This window comes from Peromyscus leucopus, chromosome 4 (assembly GCF_004664715.2).
Source record: "Peromyscus leucopus breed LL Stock chromosome 4, UCI_PerLeu_2.1, whole genome shotgun sequence".
Classification (NCBI taxonomy): Eukaryota; Metazoa; Chordata; class Mammalia; order Rodentia; family Cricetidae; genus Peromyscus; species Peromyscus leucopus.
Genome location: NC_051066.1, coordinates 147,463,254 through 147,484,522, shown reverse-complemented (window position 1 = coordinate 147,484,522; position 21,269 = coordinate 147,463,254). Strand labels below are relative to the sequence as shown.

Below are 21,269 nucleotides of genomic sequence, written 5' to 3'. Positions count from 1 at the left end.
CTCACTCTGTAGACCAGGCTGGCCTCGAACTCACAAAGATTCTCCTGGCTCTGCCTCCCAAGTGCTGGGATAAAAGGCGTGCGCCACCACCGCCTGGCTCCCTCTCATCTTGACTGTAGGATGGGACTGCTACGTCAAGTTCCTGTCTTGGCTTCCCCAGAATTGTAAGCTAAAATAAACCCTTTCTCCCCTAGGTTGTTTTTTGTTGGGGTATTTTATCTCAGCAACTGGAAAAGAAACCAAGACAACAGCCAGGTAATTTTAAACATCCCACATTACTGGAGGATATGTTGCCTACAACTCAACTCTAGTTTCAATTTATGTTATCAGCTAGGAATATGTGGTTGCAAACAACAAAACAATTGCATGGGATAGACTGGCTGAAAGTAGAATTAAATGACCAAGTTTAAAGAACAAGGAATGAGTTGGGTGTGGTACCACACGTCTCTAATCCCAGGAGAGGCAGAGGCAGAGGCGGGCTGATCTCTGAGTTTGAGGCCAGCCTGGTCTACAGAGTTGCAGGACAGTCAGGGTCATGTAGAGAGATGACGACGACGATGATGATGACGATGACAAAAAAGGAAGAGGAGAAGGAGGAAGGAAAGCAGATATGAAAGGAGAAAGGAAGGGAGAGAAACACAAAGACTGAGGTATCAGAACCCATTAAAATAGCTGAGTGACATCTGCCTCCACTTGGATCACTCTGCTCAAGCTAAAATTTCCTTAAGAGTGAGTCTAACTGGTCTGAGTTGGATCCCACACCCTCCGATGGCCTGAGGGACAGATAAGAACAGCTATCACAGACGTTCCCACCAGGATACTAACAGCACAGTGTCTCCCTGAGGAAAAGTGGAATGCTTTCATTAAAATCAGAGTAAAGGACCCCAAGTAAGCGTATCCTTTACCACGGGGTGAGAACAATAGACAGGTGACTCAGCTGAGCAGCATCAGAAACCCAAACAAAAAAAAGCAGAAAGAGTGATTCCAGCACCCTGTGGTACACAGTAGCATGTCAATGTCTGCCAATCATAAAACTTATAGTGCCTCCACTGGAGAGCGAGCACCCAACTCTGGTCTGAAAAGTCCAGGATTAGCACAGCCCCAGCGAGGTGCCCACATCTCTCAAGGGGGATTCACAGGGAAGTTAGGTCTGTGACAACTTAGCAGCCACCATGTGAGTGTCAGAGTTCCCAGGAGACCAAGGGAAACCGGACAGATCCCAGGTAGTCCTCGGAGTGTTATTTTCATGGGCCCCAATTTCATCTACAAAGTGGAGAGAAAGTTCAGGAGTGACTGGTGCCCGAGGTGAGCAGGGTACATGGGACAGATCAGGATGTCTGGGACTTGGGGATGTGATGTGCTTGTCAATGATGAAGGAATAGTTTCTCCTTATTTACTGTGACCTCCAGCTAGGACCCTCCCTACTGAGAGAGACAGTATTCTATAGGGATGCTCTCATTTAAGCTCCTCCTCGATTCAGCTCCCATATTACAAGTCCAGAGCTAGGGAAGTCTATATGGTCACATAATTCCATACCCAGTCCCTTTTCAGTTCAAAGGTAAACTAAGCAAGTTGTTACTGTTCAAATATGCAATGTCCCTCATGGGCTGAGTGCCTAACCCCCAGGTTGGGTGCTATTTGGAGGAGATAATGGATACTTTAGGAGGCAAGGCCTTGTTGAAGGAAGTCACTAGGGGCCTTTGAAGGATATACCTAGTTCCTGTCTCACCCCCTCATGGCAGACCTTTCCTGTCCACCATGAAAACGCCCCTCCATCACATGCTCTAACTAACCACCATAATGCTTTGGCCAAGGAACTATGGACGAGCAGTACAGCTGTTCTCTTGGGTACCTGGGCCACAATGATGGGAAAGTACTAATACACAAGGAGATCACATTAGAAAAGGGGTATGTCTGTGAATCCTTTTTTTTTTTTTTTTTTTGAGGCATTAGGTGCCTTTCTGAGGTTCCCAGAGTGAAGATGAACTAGTGAAACCAACAACCTTCCACATGTTTGTGCACTATACAATCCACAGAGTGGTTTCATACCCTCTTTTACAATACACATCTTGGAAGAACCCTGAATGGCGACAGGAATGATCATGAAACAATATTATCATTAGTTCGCAGATGGGGATGCCAAGGTCCATTGACAGTCAAAAGCAGTGGCGGCTTCGTGGTGCTGGATTACACCCTCTGGTACCACATTCCCATCATAATCACTTTGTTTGGAAAACCTAAGTCCCTAGGTACCATGAAGGAAAGGGCTCTGAAGTGTGAGTCCTTGGGAGTCTTTTCTCAAGCCCTGGATGCGGCTGTGCATGCTGACTGCAATGGTCCTCTGTAGCTAGAGTTTTCCTGCCTTGCCCAGTCAGGACAAATCTCTATCACCCGCCAGTCCCACAGCCGCTCAGACCCAATCAAGTAAACACAGAGACTTATATTGTTTACAAACTGTATGGCCGTGGCAGGCTTCTTGCTAACTGTTCTTACATCTTAAATTAATCCATTTCCATAAATCTATACCTTGTCACGTGGCTCATGGCTTACCGGCGTCTTCACATGCTTCTTGTCATGGCGGCGGCTGGCAGTGTCTCCCTCTGTCTTCCTGTTCCCTCCTTTCTCCTGTTAGTCCCGCCTATACTTCCTGCCTGGCCACTGGCCAATCAGTGTTTTATTTATTGACCAATCAGATATGTATTTGACATATAGACCATCCCACAGCAGTCCTCACTGACTACCAGACATCATATTTTGGGCCAGCCAGTCCCTATTCCTGAGGGTAGAAAATTCTCTAGTTTGCTACATTGAGAAGTTCATTTTGTTGGCGAATCTGACCAGGTATGTCTTTCAGAATCCTGATGGCTAGGAAGAATAACGCCAGGAAAGATGCTCAGTATGCAACACTAAGTTCAGACTCACGAAGAGATTTAGTGCATCACCAAGAGAATATGCATAGATCATGAGTGATGCTATGAAGGATATAGGAAGCAACATGTTTGTGAGCAGAGACATCTCCCCCCAGCTTGCTTCTCTGCTATGTATAAGCAGCATGATCATTACCTCAGCATTTTCTCTCTTGGAGTGTTGATGTCAAGGTTAGGCACAATAAACACTAAACATTAAACAAACCAATAAATCACAGAAAAGACAGAGTGTGCAGTCTCCATAGAGCCCTTTATTGTCTGGGAGAGAAAGTGAGCAGCAGACATTGGCAAAGGAGCCTGCTTTTTACAGATGGCAAACCAGATTCATTCGTATACCTGAGTCCACAGTTGGGGGAGTCTCAGAATGAGAAGTGAACTCCAGAAGCCTGGCTTGAGTCTGGACTCTTGACATGGCCCAACTTGGGCCTTGGTTACTTCCTTCACCAAAACAAGGGGCTGGCTGATTATAAATGTTAGTGGCCTAAGAGGAAAGACTCCTCAGTTGGCATAGGGTTGGGGAGTTTGCCATCCATGACCTTGGAGCCTTGCAAACAGTCCAAAGAGGAGGAGGTCTGTTTACTCGGTTGTAAGACACATACCCGGCACAAATGCAAACACAGATCCTAAAGCTCCTAAATGAACTTCCTCAGTGTGCACACCCATGCAGTGAGTACACAGAGAATCAGAACTTGACGTCACCCTAAAGCCCTCCTCGTGTTCCCATCCTGGTGCCACCCACAGCCATCAAAAGGAAGATCTGTCTTCCCTGTACCTCCTGGATGTGCCAGGGCAGCCACACTCATGAACTCACTGCAGCTCTGCTGACCTGCACAAGACCTGCCCAAGGTCAAGGCAGTCAACATTCCAGCAAGGATGAGCAAAGGGCCAACAAGGCTCCACCCCTGGTGAGTAGCTCTTGGTTGTAGATGGCAGCTAGGGGAGGGGGAGTCCATTTTCCTCAGGCCCCCTGGTAGGTTGACCATGTTCCAGTGGGTGACACCACACTCATGCACCAACTGAATGCAATGGGTTATTAGAGAGAGAGAGAAGAAGAAAAAGGATACTAAAATGAAACGGGATGTGGTGATGGGGCTCTGGGATGAATTAGAGACTAAGACCAAAACACACTGTATATATGTATCAAATCCTCAAAAATAAATCCAAGTATTAGATAAACAAGATTTGTTTTCCCACTGAACATCAAAGGTTTCTTTGGTTTTGAAGTTGATATCATTAGAATTGTACAATATACATTCCTTTGTGCCTGCTTTCTTGTTGGGATGACGGTAAAATGCATTTGAAAACTGCCTTTTTGATCATTTTAAGTGTACAGTTCAGGGGCAGAACATGCATTCACACTGTGACACAGGCACCACCAGACACTACCCCTCCTCAGACCTCAGCCTGCAGAGCTGAAACTCCTGCTCAACACTAAGTCCCCATTCCTTCCTCACTCCCTCCAACATTCTGTTCTGCCTATGAATCTGACTACTCTAGGACCTTGTAAGTGAAAGAATATATATGCTCTTTTATGGCTGACTTATTTTACTTATCATAATGTCTGAGGTTTATTCGTGTTGTAACATGCATGAGAATGAATACCCTTTCTTTTAAAGAACTGAGTAATGTCCATTATACATACAAACCGTATTTGTCAGTTCATCCAACAATGGACATGTCTCTCACTTTACTCTAGAGACCAGCCAGGCTTTTGTGTCCAGTGAGAAACTAAACATACAGGCAGACAATGGACAGACTATTCCCACAGACAGCTATGACTTTCCACCCACCACAGACTGCTCAGGAAACCAACTCTATTCGTACAGCCAACAACAGCCCAGGAGGCAGCCTGCTACCAGCCAGATCTTACAGGCAGACAGCTTGCTATCTCTGGTGGCAGTTCAAGAAGATGAACCATAACTGCTGTCACCACCAGCCTAACAAGGCTAGGCCTCGATTAGTACCCAGGCTTCCATAATTTCTGCCCGTTTCCAATGAGGACCAACCAGCAGCACAAAAATGTCATTAGCTGGCCTAGGGCATCCCCAGCCCACAGCTCCAATCAAGGCTTTCCATGGTTTTCCACTGTAGAGTGAGGTTCCCCGATCCTACTTTCTGCCTTTGAGTGTCTGCTCAAGTCTAAGTGTGACAGAGCAAGCTCTAAACAAACCACCTTTGCTTTTCTCATCTGGTCAGTCTTGGCTTTCTCCCACAACAGTTATTGATTCGTTTTCAGTGCTGTGTAGTATTCCACTGTAGCAGTTTACATAACTTATCTACTCTATTGTCACTGGGTATCTGGATGGCTCCCTTTTACAAAAGGAAGGACTATGACCATACCACCATGAATGCACTTGACCTCTTCTGGTCTCAGAAGGTAAGATTGTGCTAGGTTAGTACTTGGATGGAGACCACCTGGGAATACCACTGTTACAGGCTTACGACACAGGCCCATAATCCCAGCTACGCGTGCAGCTGAGGGAGGAGGACTGCTAACTCAAGGCCTGTCTGGGTACAGCTCGGACAACTTAGTGAGACCCTTTGTCACAATAAAATACGAAGAGAGCCAAGGCTCAGTGGCAGAGTGCTTACCTAGCATGCATAAGACCCTAGAATGCATGGGACTCTAGACTCAGTTTCCAGCAGTGTGATGATTAGTTATAATAATAAACAATGCCATGAATATGCATGTACATGCCTTGTAGAAATATGCACATAGTTCCGTTGAGGAACTACCCAGGAGAGCTGCTGGGTCCCAGGTAAACTCACCAGTAATCAAGAGCTCAGCTGCTCCATGTCCTCACCTACCTTTAGTGAGTCCTCTCTTCTGTTTGAGCTGCTAAGGTGGGTGTGCAGGACCAGCACACTTGTTTTGATACGTTCTTGATTAAAGTAGAATACTCTCTCATAATGGCACTGCAAACACATGAATCTTTTAATACCAGTCCCTTGATCAAAAATTCCTGATGGGAATCTCTCTCTCTCTCTCTCTCTCTCTCTCTCTCTCTCTCTCTCTCTCTCTCTCTCTCTCTCTCTTACACACACACACACACACACACACACACACACACACACACACACAGTCTTTCATTCACCCTCCCATCCTCCCGTGGCTTCACACACAGTCCTCTCAATGCTGCCTCCTGCTTTGTTTTCTTTACAGCACATTACCCTATTCTGAAAATTATTATCTGTTTACATGGTACACAGACTTGCTATGAGTTGGATACAGACTTGGATATAAGTTCCAAACTAAACCAACAGTGTGCTGTCCTGCATCAGTGACTCAAAACTCGTAAGCATCACTGTCTTGGAGGGTGTGATTTTTCTGAAATGGGGGACATCTCTTGGCAAAGTTCCAACAAGGAATTCTTGAGTGTCTGCATTTCTACACAGTCCTCTCTTCTAAAGTCAACAGTAAACATATAGAGTACTTTATACTTAGTTGCAAATAAGACTTGGTTTGCTCTTTTCTATTTATAAACAAGATTTAAAAAAAAAAAAAAAACCACACATTTGGACATTGTACAGGACAACCAGCATATCTGTCCCTGTTGGAGAGGTGCTGGTATGGCTGCTACGGCACCACTCCAAAACACTCCCATGCATTTCCAAAAGCACCCCAGTGGGTAGTTCTGTGGGCTGTTGAGAACAATGCAGCCACTGGAAGGAAGCACTGAGGACAAGCTGACTATCCGAAAGGCTGTCATATGCCAATTACCTAATATAAAATTACAGCATTGTTCCTCTCTCTGGGCAGATTGAGAATCTGACCAATAGGAATATTTGTCAACCCTGGCAAGAGTCCGAAAGGTACGCTTAGTGTTCCAGGGAGTGAAGTGCACTCATTAGGCAACAATAAAAATGCCATCACTCCAACTCCAAGAAAAGCAGAAGAGCACAGAACGACAACATTAAATATTACTGAACAACTCCACTTGCAAGATCTGCACTGACTTTTCCACATCCATCTGTCTGCTCCCTACTACTGGGTGAACTTTTATGATTAAAGGAAATCTGGGGTCATTCAGGCTGGGTAATTCCTGGATGAGGATGCACCACCCAAAGGTGTGGTCCCACTACTTCATCTTGGATGCTGGCCCATGTCTGACCTGGCTGTGCGAGGATTCCCAAGCAGCTCTGCACAGGCTCCTGTCCCAGCCTGTCTTTCCGAGTGCTCATTCCCTCCCTTCCTCCCCACCCTCTGCTGACCTTCTTCCTCACTTCTCAAGTTTCCGGATGCTTCCTGATGCCTCAGCAGCACTCACTCCTCTCTGCATTCACAGGCTGGATACTTCCTTCAGTCAGTCTCTCTGGTGATGCTTCTGTACTTGGCTGTTTATCAGGATCTATAAGAACTAGGTCCAGTTGCTGACCCAGAAGGAAACCTACTACCATTGTTTTGCTGAAGAGTCACGTGGCCAAACCATTTTCTAAATACATCTATACTCATGGTTTAGTGCAGTGTCCAGCTTCCATCAGAAAAGCCTCTTACTGCAGCTGGCAGTGGTTGATACAGAAACCTGTAAGAGTGATGATGGAATGCCTGGCTCCACATGAGACATTATGATACCCCCCCCACACACCCACACACCCCCACAGGTCAGGAACGCCTCAGAAGAGGGACAGGAAAGAATGTAAGAGGTGAGGATGGAGAGATGTGCAGCAAAGTCATCTGTACACAACACAGCTGTTGTACTCATGAGCCCGGTGCACAAGTCTGGCACAAGAGTGGACTAATCAATGCTTTATCACAGACGGGGAAGGGGACCAGGGGGCCTCATGCCTTCCAGAGGGACTCCTGGCAATTAATGCCTGGAGGAGGGCCACTTTATTCAGTAGTGTAGCTGCAGATACGTTAGCCTTGCTCCACCAAATAACTTCCCACCTGCATTCAGGCAGTGAGCCATGCACACAAGGAAGAACAAGGGGGGCGGCGCTCACTGAACAGAGGGGTACCAGTGGAAGGGAAACGAGTGAGGGGAATGGGGGTGAAAACGACGAAAATTCATTACATAAATGTATGAAACTGTCAAAACGATAAAAACGACATAGGACCCACGGGAGTATAGTAAGCAGCTGGGATGTAGTAGTGCTCCCAAAAACTTGTTATACTGTGTATTTAATAAAAACTTTAATTGAATTTGTATTTAGAAAACAACAACAACAACAAAAAAACCCCATGTCCATTTCAGTTCATTGTAATAGTATTGCCAACTAGCTCCGTCTGTCACCAGTGTCCAGCAGCTCACCTCCCTCCTGGCTGTGGGCCTTAGAATATACACTCAACAGCATCAACATCCACAACAACACTGTACAGCACTGACATGCATGGAAACAAACCTCCCTTTTGAGGAGGGACAGTCTGTGGTCTACAGGACAGTTTATTTAAAACAATGGTGACAGGTGCTGGGGAGGGGTGAGGGGACAACTCCAACACAAGAGCAGACAGCAAGTCCCTCAAGTTAAAAACAACGGCAGTGGAAGAAGCTACGTCTCACACATATACAAACCGCTGACCTTGATTATTTACATCCAAACCTTACAAAATAGCATTTCAAGTCAGCACTTAAGCCAGTGTTATTAGTTTTCGTTACAAAACATTAAAGCTACAAATTTCACATTTTTTAAATTGTACATCAGCAACAGCATTTAAGATTTTTTTTTCTCCAAGTTGGTCTGAGTGCAGGCTGGTGGAAGAGACCAAAGAACATGGATTCCAAAGATGATGAATGTAATCTTAATAAAAATTCAAACACAGTGCTCAAAAGAAGGGTGAGGAGGGTGAGGGGTGTGTTCTGGGCAGGAACAACTTCCCCAAAATAAAGAACTGCAATCTTTGGAGGCTGCACGGTATGCTGGGAAGGACAGTGGCATTAGAACCGGACTCTGCTACACTCTGCTGGCATGACCTTGAGGAACAGGCATTTCCAGAGCCTCAGTTTCCTGGTCCACAGAACGGAGAGACACCCGTATCTCTCAGAGCTATCAAGTTTTGGCAGAAAGGGGGCTGTTCAGATTGCCCATGTCTTCCTAACTTTTCAGGTATCCGTCCATTTCACTTAGGCTGGTGAATTCACTAGCATGCAGCTGTTCATAATATTCTGCTATTAGTCTCTGAGCATCTGCAGGGTCTAAAGTGATGCCATCTCTCCCACTCCTGATATTAGACGGGGGTATTGAGTTTTAAATGGTAAAATAAATTTCTAGCATCTGCCAGGTGCTACTCTACAGTGTCAAAGGACTCAAGACTCAATGCCTGAGGCTTCAGATTGCCATTTCCATCTATCCACTAACCCAGCAACCTTCCCACTCCCAGCCAGTCAAATTCTCATCCAATTAATTGGGGTTGAAGAAAAAAATACATAAGAGATATCAACAATAGAAATGTGCTTCAAATTTATGAATGGGAGCACAACTAGAACATGTTTAGAGACTATGAGGTTTTGTTTGTTTTCTTTTTGAAAAGAAAAGTTAGGTGTGGGTCATGGCTTCTCAGAAGTAGAGAGCCCAGAGTTCTGTCAGCCTGAGTCACAAACACTCAAGCTCCAGGGAATCAAGATGCGATTCCTGGGATTCAGTCCTCCAGGAAAGCATGGCTTGCTCCCCGCCTGTCACTGGACAACACACACGCCCTGCAAGGAAATTTCCTTGATCCAAAACAATTGACTTCTGGCAAAAGGCTCTGTTCAGCTGTACTGCTGATACAGAGATGCTTGAAACCAAATAAACTCCAGATCTAGGTTCACGGCTGTAGAACAGTCACAGGAAAATAGCTTTTGGATCTTGCTTCAGAAGGGAGCCATGGGCTTTCTCCTTCTGCCCGGCCAAGCCCAAAGCACTTTTCTTCCAGAGGAAAGAGCTCCGATGATGGGCTATTATGCAAGCTTGGTGCTCTGGGTTTTTAAAAACTTACTTGACTGGGGGATGTGACTATTAATTCAGCTGGTTTTTAACCTTAAAACAAAAAAACAAAAACAAACAAAAAAAACAACCCACACACACCTAAACATAGTCTTCCTGAGAAGACACGGTCACTTCATTCTAAGCATTGAGGATTTTCCTGTTTTTGTGACTAGCCCCACAAAGTGATGCTATGGATCCAGATCCAGTGTTGTGGGAAGGAAATCTTTCAAATTCAATTTCATCGTATGAGAAATAACTCAATGAGCCCACAGGACTCCTGTGAAACCTGTCATGCACCTAGCTCGGTGTCTGACACGTGCTACCCAGGGAAGGCTAGCTGTCATGTATCATTCCAGCAAGATCTGCAAATTGTCCTCTCATTCTCTGAGCTACATAGTTCCTTTGCTAGCCAAGTCCTGCAGATCAGCTGCCTCTTGCATTTTTTAAAGCTTGTTTTAACTGCAAAGAACAGAATCTGGTCACAGAGGAGAACATCCCCTTCCTTTTTATCGACTCTCAGGTTAGGGAGCAAAAGCAATTATGGGAGTTGAATTTCAGTATCCACAGGTGCAACCCAATCGTGGCTCCCATCAGAGAGAAGAGATAAGAAGAAAATAAAAGGGCAACTGTCTTTCCCAGTTTCTTCAGACTGCAGTTTGGAGCCAAAGGTGCAGGGCATAACTCTGTAAGTGTCTTTTGCAAAGCCTTCTACTCTGCCTCGGGCCTTCTGTGAGTGCTTGTCTGGACCTGGGAGACAAGGAACCCTGCAAGGAACCCACCGGTATGCCGAGACTGACATGGCTCCTCTGGGGGGCCCTTCCATAGCAGCTCAAGGATCAAAGAGGCAAGGCAAGAGCAGGAGTCCTGGGACAACTTGATGAACAGTGGTAGTTTCCTTCTCTCAGTGAAGAGCTCTTGGTTCAGCGGCCCAGGGGAGGAGCCCTGAGTTCCGGTCCCTGCTCTGACTCGGACTCCGTCTGTGACGTTGGCAATGGTACCCCTCCTCTCATTTCCCACCTCCACAGCACACCGTCAGACCCCTTCCAGCTACATCTCCTCCCAGCTCCGGCATTCTGTGGACCACTAAGCCTCCTATGAGCGAGTCCCAGACCCTTGCCAGACCCTCCACAGTGAATGAAAAGAATAAAACAATCACATAAATTGAATGTGGACACAAAAGCAATCCATCCCCTTTACCCTGTAGTAAGAAACGCAGAGCAAATGCCACATGTGATTTTGCACACGAACAGTGAGGCCCACAAAACCCCTTTCTTTTTTCTGGACTCGACAGTCCCGTTGGCTGGAGAGCTCTTGGTAGGCCGTCCTTTCAGCAGATTGTGTCCCCTGTTAAGGCACTGGGCAGTATCTGGGATGTGACTTTAGGCAGCTGGGAGAGCAGGGATGGATGAAAGGTGTTGAAACAGCAAAGGCTAATTTGCAAAGAGGCTGCCAGGCTCCTCCTAGGACTCAAGGAGCAAACTCAAGTTCTCCAGGCCTTCCCCTGGTGTCCCCAGCAGCTTCCGAGGCCTGGGATGACCCTATGAGGTTCATCACTGTGGTGGCACGACCATCCCAAGACTAATTTTTCCATGAAGCCCTGCAGTGGGTGAGGCTGACTCCTGGGATTCGGTGACCACCTAAGAGCCTCCCAGTGTCCTCTGCTCTCTTACTCCACAGTACCATAATCTCACGGAAAGAGACAGAGTGTCTGAAACTGTACCTGTACAGAGACACCACCACAGAGTGGGGGATCTATTTATAATTTATATATATGTGCATATTTATATATTTTTAAAAAAGTCTTCCAGAGAGAGCAACCAAAACTATTACAAGAAAGAAAACAAAAAGACGGTGTAAAATTCTCCCAGCTATCACTCAACTAGGAGTCTCTGATCCTGGGGTCTAAAATTCTGAGTTAAAAGCGCCAATCCAAACCCTTCAATCTGCCCGTGTAGAGACGCACACTGGACGGTACGCACACGCCTGTCCAGGGAGCCCTTCCCATGGCGCACATTCCTGAGTTCACAAAGGTGCTGTGGAGAGAAGACAGAGCGGAAGTGCTGGCTAACAGACCCACAACCCAGAAGCCACCAAAGGCCTGGGCTGGTGCCGTCAGAAATTCTGTTGCCTCCTCTTCTTGGCTTCAATGGCATCCAGGATGGGCTGCCGCTTGGACCGGTACTTCTGCCGGATCTCTTCCATCTCCTGTTCCATCATGGGGTCAAGGGCCAAAAGCCTCTTCTGAAGGTCCTCCACAGTCCAACTCTTAAGCTAGAAGAGAAGTGAGGAGTACTGTCACCACAATGTCTAAGCTGAGAAGCCCAGCCTCCTCCAGCATCCAGAAGGAAGGCATCAGGAGGAGGATACTGTGGACAGAGTCAAGCGGTAGGGGCAGCTAGAGAGTGACAACTAATTCCAATGCTCATAGGCCAGAGCTGTTGCAACCATGCATCCCTGAGAAACTCTGAAAACTAATTGTTTTAATTTAATGTGCCCTGAACAAGAAGTAAGGTACATATTCATTATATATAGTAACTTACTGTATGAAAACTAATGCTGCTTCCTGCCTGATCCATGAGAGGAGCAGGGGCAGCACCCATGGCTCTCTCTGAAACTTACCCTGGAGGCCTGTTCAGTACAGGTGAGTCACCTCCTTTCCCCCGCCCCTCAGTGCCATGCACAGCCATAGTAATTCCCACTAACATTCACCAGAGTCAAAACAAAGTAAAGCCAAGCATTCTGTGTGGTTCTCTATATGTGGCTTCTGAACATATGGATACAACCTTTGGCTGGAGAAACCCTGAAAATTCCAAGATTAATTTTAAATACAGAGAGAAAAGAACCTGATGTATAAATTAATGATGATGGCTAGTACTTACATGGTGAGCACCTGAACCAGACAGACTGACTTCCTAAGAAAGGATAGGAATGTTTTGTTATCCCCATGCTACAGGATGGACAAGCCAAGGATGAGTGACTAAGGAACCTGACCAACATCTCCCAGCTAGTAAGTGACAGGGTCAGAGCATGCACCCAAGCAGGATAGCTCCACAGGTCGTGCTGAGCCAGCTTTGCAAAAAGGCAGACCAGACCAGCACAGCCCTTTGCAACAATTCATGTTTAAACAGGGGTCTTGCAAATGCCAGAAGACTGGCAAATTATGGTCTTAGACTGGTACAAAGCACACAGCTTGTAAGCCCAGCACTTGGCTGGGGGGGGGGGGCGGGAGAGAGGAGGGAACGGGACAACCACACAGCAGTAAGCCCAGCACCTGGGGGGCACAGGCAGAAAATTACTGAGAGCTGGAGACCAGGCTGGTTCACATAGCCAGTTCCAGGCCAGCCAAGACTACATAACATTACCTATCTAATCTCCAAAGAAAGATGGAAAAGGAAAGCAATTTACCAGTCTTCCTAAGATGCTGGTATCTACAGGAGGAGGAAGTGACGTTTCATCAGGAATACTGTAAGAATTCAATGCAGTCTGCTGCCCTAAGTGTGAAGTGTGGTTGAATTTTACACAAGGGCAGTCCCGGCTGGCAGAGGTGTGAGTGAATGCCAGTATTATCCACACTGGGTGGTGAGATCACTCTGCTGCTCCCGAGAAGTACAGGGTTCCTAGAACTCACAAGGGCTCTGTTGTGCCCACATTTATAACCCTATCATATCCCCCAGTCGGCCCCGCCTGAGGCCACCACAGGAACACATTCTAGAAGGGGGTGAAGGAGCCCCTTTCTGCCCACCTTCCTCAGGAGGTAGGGCGTGAACGAGCGTTACAGAGGCCTCCTTAGAAATGGTTTGGTGTGACCTGTCACCACAGGACTTTCTCTGGCTGGTTTCAGGGAAGTTTCCGAGAAGGGAGAAAAGCCCACCAGTGTAAGATGAAAGGCTCGTTGTAACGGCAGGATGGAAAGACTTTAAAGTATGGGGAATGCTGGAAAGTTGAGCTGAAAAACTGTGTCTTTTTTCCAGGTTGTGGTTTTATACCACCTTGGAGGCTTATTTTTTTTGGCCCAGCAATACCCCGAAGACTGATGCTTGCCCAGTCTTTTCAATTCCTCCAAAAGAAAACACCCCAAGCCCAATACCGAACGTTACTGGTAGCTAAGAACTTAATCCTTAGACCGCTGTCTGTGTAACCCTGAAGAAGCAACTTCCGGCTTGAGCCTCAGTCCCCTCTGAAAATACAGAGAGCTCTAGTTCCTCCCCAATGGGCTTTAAGGAGACTCTGGAGATCATGGGTGCCATGAATGTGGTACTCTTGGCTCAGAACTTCTACAGTGCACGTCTGACAAACAGTGAGCCCTGATTCAAGAAATGCTGGTGACCACAGCTGTTATTACCGACATCCCAGGCATCTAATCATCTTCCATAAACAAGCTGTGTGTGAAACTGATTCAAGTAGAACCATACAAGTAAAGGGGAAACACTATCTTACTCACTTGTTTTAACAATACCTAAAGGCTGGTACTTTCCACAAGGTCCACTAACTCAGTTTAACAAAATGTTTCATCCATCCATTTCTGAAATGCTCACTACTGAGGATACACAAGACACTTAGATGAAACAAAGAAAACAGACGCCACCACCCCGGTAACACAGTATGTCAGTAAATACCCTCATGTCAGAGGGGCTGCCCGCTCTGACAAAGACAGAAAACAAAGGAAGGGAGCTGGCCTGGAAGAGGGCTGCCCGCTCTGACAAAGACAGAGAAAACAAAGGAAGGGAGCTGGCCTGGAAGGCAGACTTGCTTCTCACCCGTGCATCAGGACAGAATGAAAAGGAAACTAAGGAACTGCACAGATGTCCTGACGTGCTCGGCGGCTGCAGGTTAGCCCCTTCTCCCCTGAAGGCCTCTGTCTCCACATGGTTCTCAGACACCCTCACAAGTTCAGGGTGTCTCCATGGACACCTGCATCAGGACTGCCTGTGAAAATGACAGTCCTGAGTATCAGCCCAGATGCCACGGGAAGTCTGGAACCTTAGAGAAACTGCTCAAGTATTTCTTATACATCCCCAAAGTGGGAAGCACAAGTCTACATCTATCTTTCTATTTATCTGTTAGCAAAATTCTCACAAAACTGCTGCTTGATCTAAAGCTTCTTTGAGGTTCCTAATTTCTAAGCCACTCTGTTGTTTTTGATTCTGACCTGGCTAACAGGCACTCTTGTTCTAACGGGGCCACCTACAGTCTGACCATGGCAGCCCTTAGTCCTCTGGGGCTGATGCTATGCCTCTCTTATTAGGACACAGCCAGCAGGGCATGGCTAGGGTTTGATCACACCATCCAGATATGGATTTTCCAGACAAACAAGCTCAGACAATGGTTTTATGGCGCCAGGTATAGCATTTCACCTTCCTGGTCCTTGGTGACATAAATAAATTTCAAATGGAAATCTTGCAATAAAATATCTGGTTCTGCAGTTTTGCTATAACCAGCATCCAAAGGATCAGATTCTCAAACCAGCAATACAGTAAGTCAGAACGGTTTTCACCAGGCAAGAGGAAATCAGGATGAATATCATCTCCAGGGTTTACATATGCTCTCTGTGCTGAGACTCCCACTCACTCACATCTGTACCACATAATCCACCTCTGGACTCCAGATGCACCATATAGGATAGATCTGGCCCTACTGGCTGTCTTAGTCCCTGGAACTTGCAGCTTGCACGAAAGAGAAAGCTCTGGAGACCCACTCTGCCTTCCTGCCCACTTCAGGAATGTACCCTGGTACTCTCGGGAGCTCAACCTCACCCTGCTCCTTCCTTTCCCTCACCCTCCTGCCCACATGTAAGCGTCGGGAGTTTTATGGAGCTCATCTCTGACATGCTGGCATGATTCAAACCCCATCAGTGTTTCCTGTTTCTGCCTCAAGTCCCCTAGGCCAAGCCACCACCAACCGGCAGCAAAAACTCATCTACAAGCAGAGCAGAGCACATTACCCTGGAGAGGCCTCACCTCCCACACCAGCCTCACTCCTTACAGCCCGACCCTTGGTTTGGTCTACAGACAGTTCCCTTGGGAGTCCTCTAACAGTCCTACTTTTGTGGCACCCAGGGCCAAGAGCACAGCCCTTTTGTCACAGTGGCTTGTCATCACATTCGTAGCCTTCCAATTTCCACTCAGAGGTTCATTCCTCAGACATCACAAAACTTTTCTGACCAGATTATCCAGAGGGACCACAGCCACCACTTTATTTTTTTATTTTTAACATCACAGTTCAATGAACTTGAATCAGAGGGGCAATATAAATGATTACATGATTAATTTTATAATGAGTCTGCTGAAGTACATAAAACTTAAGCCATTCAGCCACTTTTGTCAGGACAATAAGGTTACTTTTGTAAATTCCTATTTTCTGTTTCATTTCCTGGCTAATTCCAGAGTAATTTGATTTTATGACCAGGTAAAGGCTGTGGCACGCATTCTCTCTTAAGTAAATGTGTCTGCTCATGAAAGCACATCTGGTTGTTTTTACTTATTTTACTTGTTGGAAATGGCATGGCCTCATCTAGCTTATCTGCTAAGCCTTCACTGGCTGAAGGGACGACTAGATGAATAGGTCTTCGTTTCCGTTGATGGCTTCCAATGATGACGTCACCAACCTTGGGATCCAGTAACTTCCCAACAGCTCCACCAGCCAGCCCTTCACCATGTGAGCCTCTGTGCAGGGGGGATGAGGAGGGGCAAACCACACTCAAACTGTAACATCCTCGAAGACAAACCTCAGCTGAATGAACAGTTCTGTGTTTTCTGCTGCAGTCTCAGGTCAGCCATGGGGTAAAAGGCATTGCCTAATGTAGTGTCTTCCCTCAAATGAAAAACCTCTACTATAACAATATTCCTTGGAGAAAATAATCAAAATATTAAGAAATGTGGCGCTCTGAACAAGACTAAATCACTGGCCACCTCACAGCCAAAGCTCATTACTAAAGGTGAGAGCAGACAGCACACCAATAGGATCTCGTTCTAAAACAGCTCTCATTTCAGATGGAGAACACAGAATTGGTCTCTTGACCAAAGGCATTTAGAATTTCTGGGGTCACCTGAAGGCTAATCAACACATCAGTCCTGGGTGGATGGAAAAGAACGGGAAGGCAGCATTGATTCTGTGGCTGCACTCACTCACTGCGGTCTCAAGAGCACCCAAACTCCATGGGCCATAGCCTTCCCGTTGTCTGATGGTGTGTGCTGGCTGTTCAAGACCACTTCAACACCTGAGCACAGCTGCTCTCTGACATGCGTTCAGATTTGTTTTCAGCCTAAAGTTCAGTCTTTAAGCAAGATACATGCTATCTTATAACTGGACTCTATACCTGTGCATGTAAACATATACTACTTCAGTTTCGCCAAGTATTAAGCACTGTATATTAACTGCACTGTTTTATTTAACCTGTTTATAAGGTAGGCGCTATGACTGCTCTCCTTTTACAGAAGAGGTCAGTGCAGGTTAAGAGTGGCTAAGCTGGGAGCTGGAGAGGTGGTTTAATGGTTAAGAGTGCATACAAGGACCAGAGCTCAGTTCCCAGCACCTACACCAGGTGACTCACAACCCCCTATAATACCAGCTCTAAAGGGATCTGACACCTCCGGCCACAACACAAGGATGCCTGCTCTCACATGCGCGCGCGCGCGCACACACACACACACACACACACAATTTAATCTTAAAAGTTAAAAGAGTAAGGAAGTTGCCCACAATACAGGCTACTGAAGGAAAGCAAGAGCTGTGAAAATGAGGCAATGAAAAGCGTGAAAGAGATCAGAAGTTACGAACTTAACATAAATATGTCATGGGGCCCTCACATTAAAAATGCTACTAGTGCTGCCCTGTGACTTTAGGCGAGTTACTTCACCTCTCTGAATTAGTCTCCTCATCCACAGAGCTGCAGCTTGCAGCTTTCCGTCTTTCCTCGTGTGGAACTAGGACGTGCCGACTGTGTGACCGTGCCGAAGTGACTAGACACAAAATGGTAGGTGAACATTAAATCCAATCAACCAACTCTCCTGGCAGCTTTACTGTCAGGAACACTGTTGGGCAAGATGAATAAAGAGCAAAACATCCACCAGAGAAGTGGCTCCGGGGGCAAGGGCAGTGGTTCTGAGCTCTGTCCTGGTTACTCCTCAGACTGGGCAGGTCATCTGGTGTGTGCCTCCGAGGGTCCCAGCATGTGTTCTCACAGCGTACACACTAACACCTGGAGCATGCCAGGACAAGTGCACAGAGAGAAGCTACTGCCTCGAACTCCTTGGGGAAGGAGGAAGCAGGTAATATAAACAGTGGGTGCAACTGCCTTAAGATGAACTACGAAGGTCATTTTAACCACACACAGAGGTATCTCTAGCAAACCCTGATGGGTCTTGGATTATTTTCTCAGATTCTAATATGAAGAGGAATACAAAACTGATTTCCTCTCAAAACGTCCTTAGCAACTCTGACTATGACGCTCTGAAGCACGCCATGTCACCGTCAATTCACCATCTGGCTCAGAGCCACAAAACCTCCAGCTGATGCTTCAGCACAACAGAGAATTTACAAGAATTGCACAGACAAGAGCCTGTCTGGAATCAACAAGGACAACGTAAACCAAACAACTAAGAATGCACAGCAGAGCTTCATCCCGCCTTCACAGCAAGCCCCACAGTGCACAAACAGGTAGTCGCAGCCAAGACACAGTTGAAGCCTTTGTTCTTTACTTCTAGAAACTCTCACCTTGATAGTTCCAAACACACAATGCCTGAGCACTAACAGTTCTCAAGATGCAGAATCCCCACTGAGTGGACAAGTTAGATTCAATCTGAGCCAAAAATAAGGATAAAAACCTATCTTTTGGAGTTTAGTGAAATGACAGGAAGCTTAATAAAAGCTCAAGAGTCAGATGAAGGTACCAGCTGTGCCACCCCAAACCTTCAATATACACCAGCCACTAGATACCCAGCCCAAGTGCCTCAGAGATGCTTCCTTCCATTCCACACAAACTAGCTCCATCTAGGAGCAGGGAATGTGTCCCTGATAAGATGGCATTCCCAAGTAACCAGCTAATTCACCAGATGAAGGTGAAAGCTGAGAAGCTGAGGACAGTCTCACATAACACGTGGTTAGGTGAGCACCATCAACTCTAATAGAACTTGCTCCTTATATGAAACTTGGAAGAATTTTAATGAAATAATTCCTCTGATTCAGATAATAGTTATGGAAAATCATGTTCCCATTAAGCCCTTTAAAATCTCCCTAATGCCATGTGTGGTGGCCTGTGCTCACCGTTCTTATACTTGGTAGACTAAGGCAGAAGAATCTAGAAGTGAAGGACAGCTTGGGCTACACCTTAAGGATGGGGGAGGGGTGAGTATGGTAGCACATATTTATAATTCCAGTACTTAGGAGGTAGAGGGAGGAGGATTGGGAGTTTGAGGTCAGTCTGACCTACACAGTGAGATCTTGTCTCAAAGAAAATATATAAATAAAAATGACTAAAGGAATGGAGAGATCTGGGGACTTCTCAGGTCTGTGAAAACACCGACCTCTGGACCTCCACACTTCTGCTAACTTTTCCCTCTGCATAGGAAAATGTCCATCCAGACTTCCAGCCCTGGCTCCAACTTTTCTCTGTCCTCTAATACCTTTCTTTGCTAATTTGAGAATCATCTGAAAGCTAGTAGACTTAACATATTCCCAAGCCAGTAGAAATAGTTCTGAATTAAGAAACATATCTTACACTTTAAACCTCTACTTGAAAATGACACTGATGTCTTACAGGATTCTATCAAACACTAGGAAGACATTGGGCTGTTCAGAGGTTTTAAAAGTATATAATCAATAAATACATAAGCCTAAGAGGACAATAAGTTCATTAAATAACACTGTATCAATTGCTCAAAACTGACCCATGCAGTCTAAAATCAAAACGAACAGCTCATCCAGTGTCCTGATTATAATAAAACTACAAGGAAATGGACAAAAAAAAAAAAATCACTTGGACTGGGGGTCTATCTCTGGTAGAGCACCTGTTTACCATTTCTAGGATCCTGGGTTTGACTCCTAGCACTACAAAGAAAAGATTCGCTCTGGTCCTGTTGGATAGCATTGCTCTTTAAGAAAACCTGTTTTAGGAGTAGCTCTAAATTGATACATAAACTTCATACTTAAGAAGGTCAAACTGTAAGAGGAAAACCTCCAGAAGTTAATAAACATAACCCCCTAGAATAACTGTAAATGCCTAAAGGGTGGAGGGCAAGAACAGTGCAGGATAAGATGCTCCTGACATCTGAAAACACTAAAGGGAGACACTGAGATTAGCGTCATTCTTGTAGGACATTAATCTTTCAAAGACAGGAAGATCTAAAGCACCAAGTACACCAAGCTGCTGTTTTAATGTAGCTTAATAATTTAAGAAAAGGGTTGGCTAATCAGAAAATCCCCGCGTGCTGTGGCTTCTGGGCACTTTCTTGAGCTGGAAATTTCCAAGAGAGTAAGAAGGTCAGGCTGTTTCTTCTCTGTTCCTGTCAGATTAAAGAAGCCAAAGCATCCCACATAACGTCTGTTAACCTGCAAACTGAGGCTGTGGTACCGTGGTGTATGCCTATAATTGTAAGTACTTGGGAGGCTGAGGCAGGAAGATTAAGGTTCAAGGTCAGCCTGGGCTACATAGTAGGGCTCTCTTTTTCTCTCAAAAATTCAAAGCCATTATATTATCAACATGTATGCACGCACACACACACAAACACACACACACACACACACACACACACACACACACACCCCAAATTAATTTTTAAAAAGGCACCTTCAGATGAATTAAGATCCAACTTTACACACCAAGAATAAATCACTTGCAGAAAACTAGTAAAAAGGCAAATAAACCAGCTTATAACACAGCCTCTGATTCCAGCTACCCAGGAGACTAAGGCAGGAGGATCAAAGCCAAAATGGACAACAGAGTGAGACTTTGTCTTAAAATAAAAGTAAAAAGCCAGGTGTGGTGGCACATGCCTTTAATCTTAGCACTTGGGTGCTGTGGAATAATCCTTTTGTACACTGTAAAGATTTGTCTCTCAGACTGGTTTAATAAAAAGCTGACTGGTCAGTAGCCAGGCAAGAAGTATAAGTGGAACAGCCAGACACAGGGTGCTGGGAAGGAGAGGGGCAGAGTCAGAGGAGTCACCAGCCAGATAGAGAGGTAAATGCCACAAGCCTCATGGCAGAATGTAGATGAATAGAAATGGGTTAATTTAAGTTGCAAAAGTTAGTTAATAATACAGCCTGAGCTACCAACCAAGCAATTATAATTAATATTAAGTCTCTGTGTCAGTTATTTGGAAACTGAGGGGCGGAAAAGAAAAGTCTGACTATACTCTGGAGGCAGAGGCAGGCAGATCCCTGTGAGTTCAAGGCTAGCATGGTCTACAAGCAAGTTTCTGGGCATCCAGGACTGTTACA

General features: G+C 45.8%; 1 protein-coding gene across 2 annotated transcripts in view; it reads right to left on the bottom strand.

Moving 5' to 3' along the window:
- Window positions 1–8,044: 8,044 nt before the first annotated feature.
- Window positions 8,045–21,269, bottom strand: part of Stk4 (serine/threonine kinase 4) — a 99,685-nt gene continuing 86,460 nt past the window's right edge. For both annotated transcript variants that reach the window (XM_028868445.2, XM_037205530.1), the window contains one exon: window positions 8,045–12,104. In XM_028868445.2, the coding sequence (XP_028724278.1) occupies window positions 11,946–12,104 (159 nt within the window). In that variant the 3' untranslated portion in view covers window positions 8,045–11,945. The remainder of the gene's footprint in view (window positions 12,105–21,269) is intronic.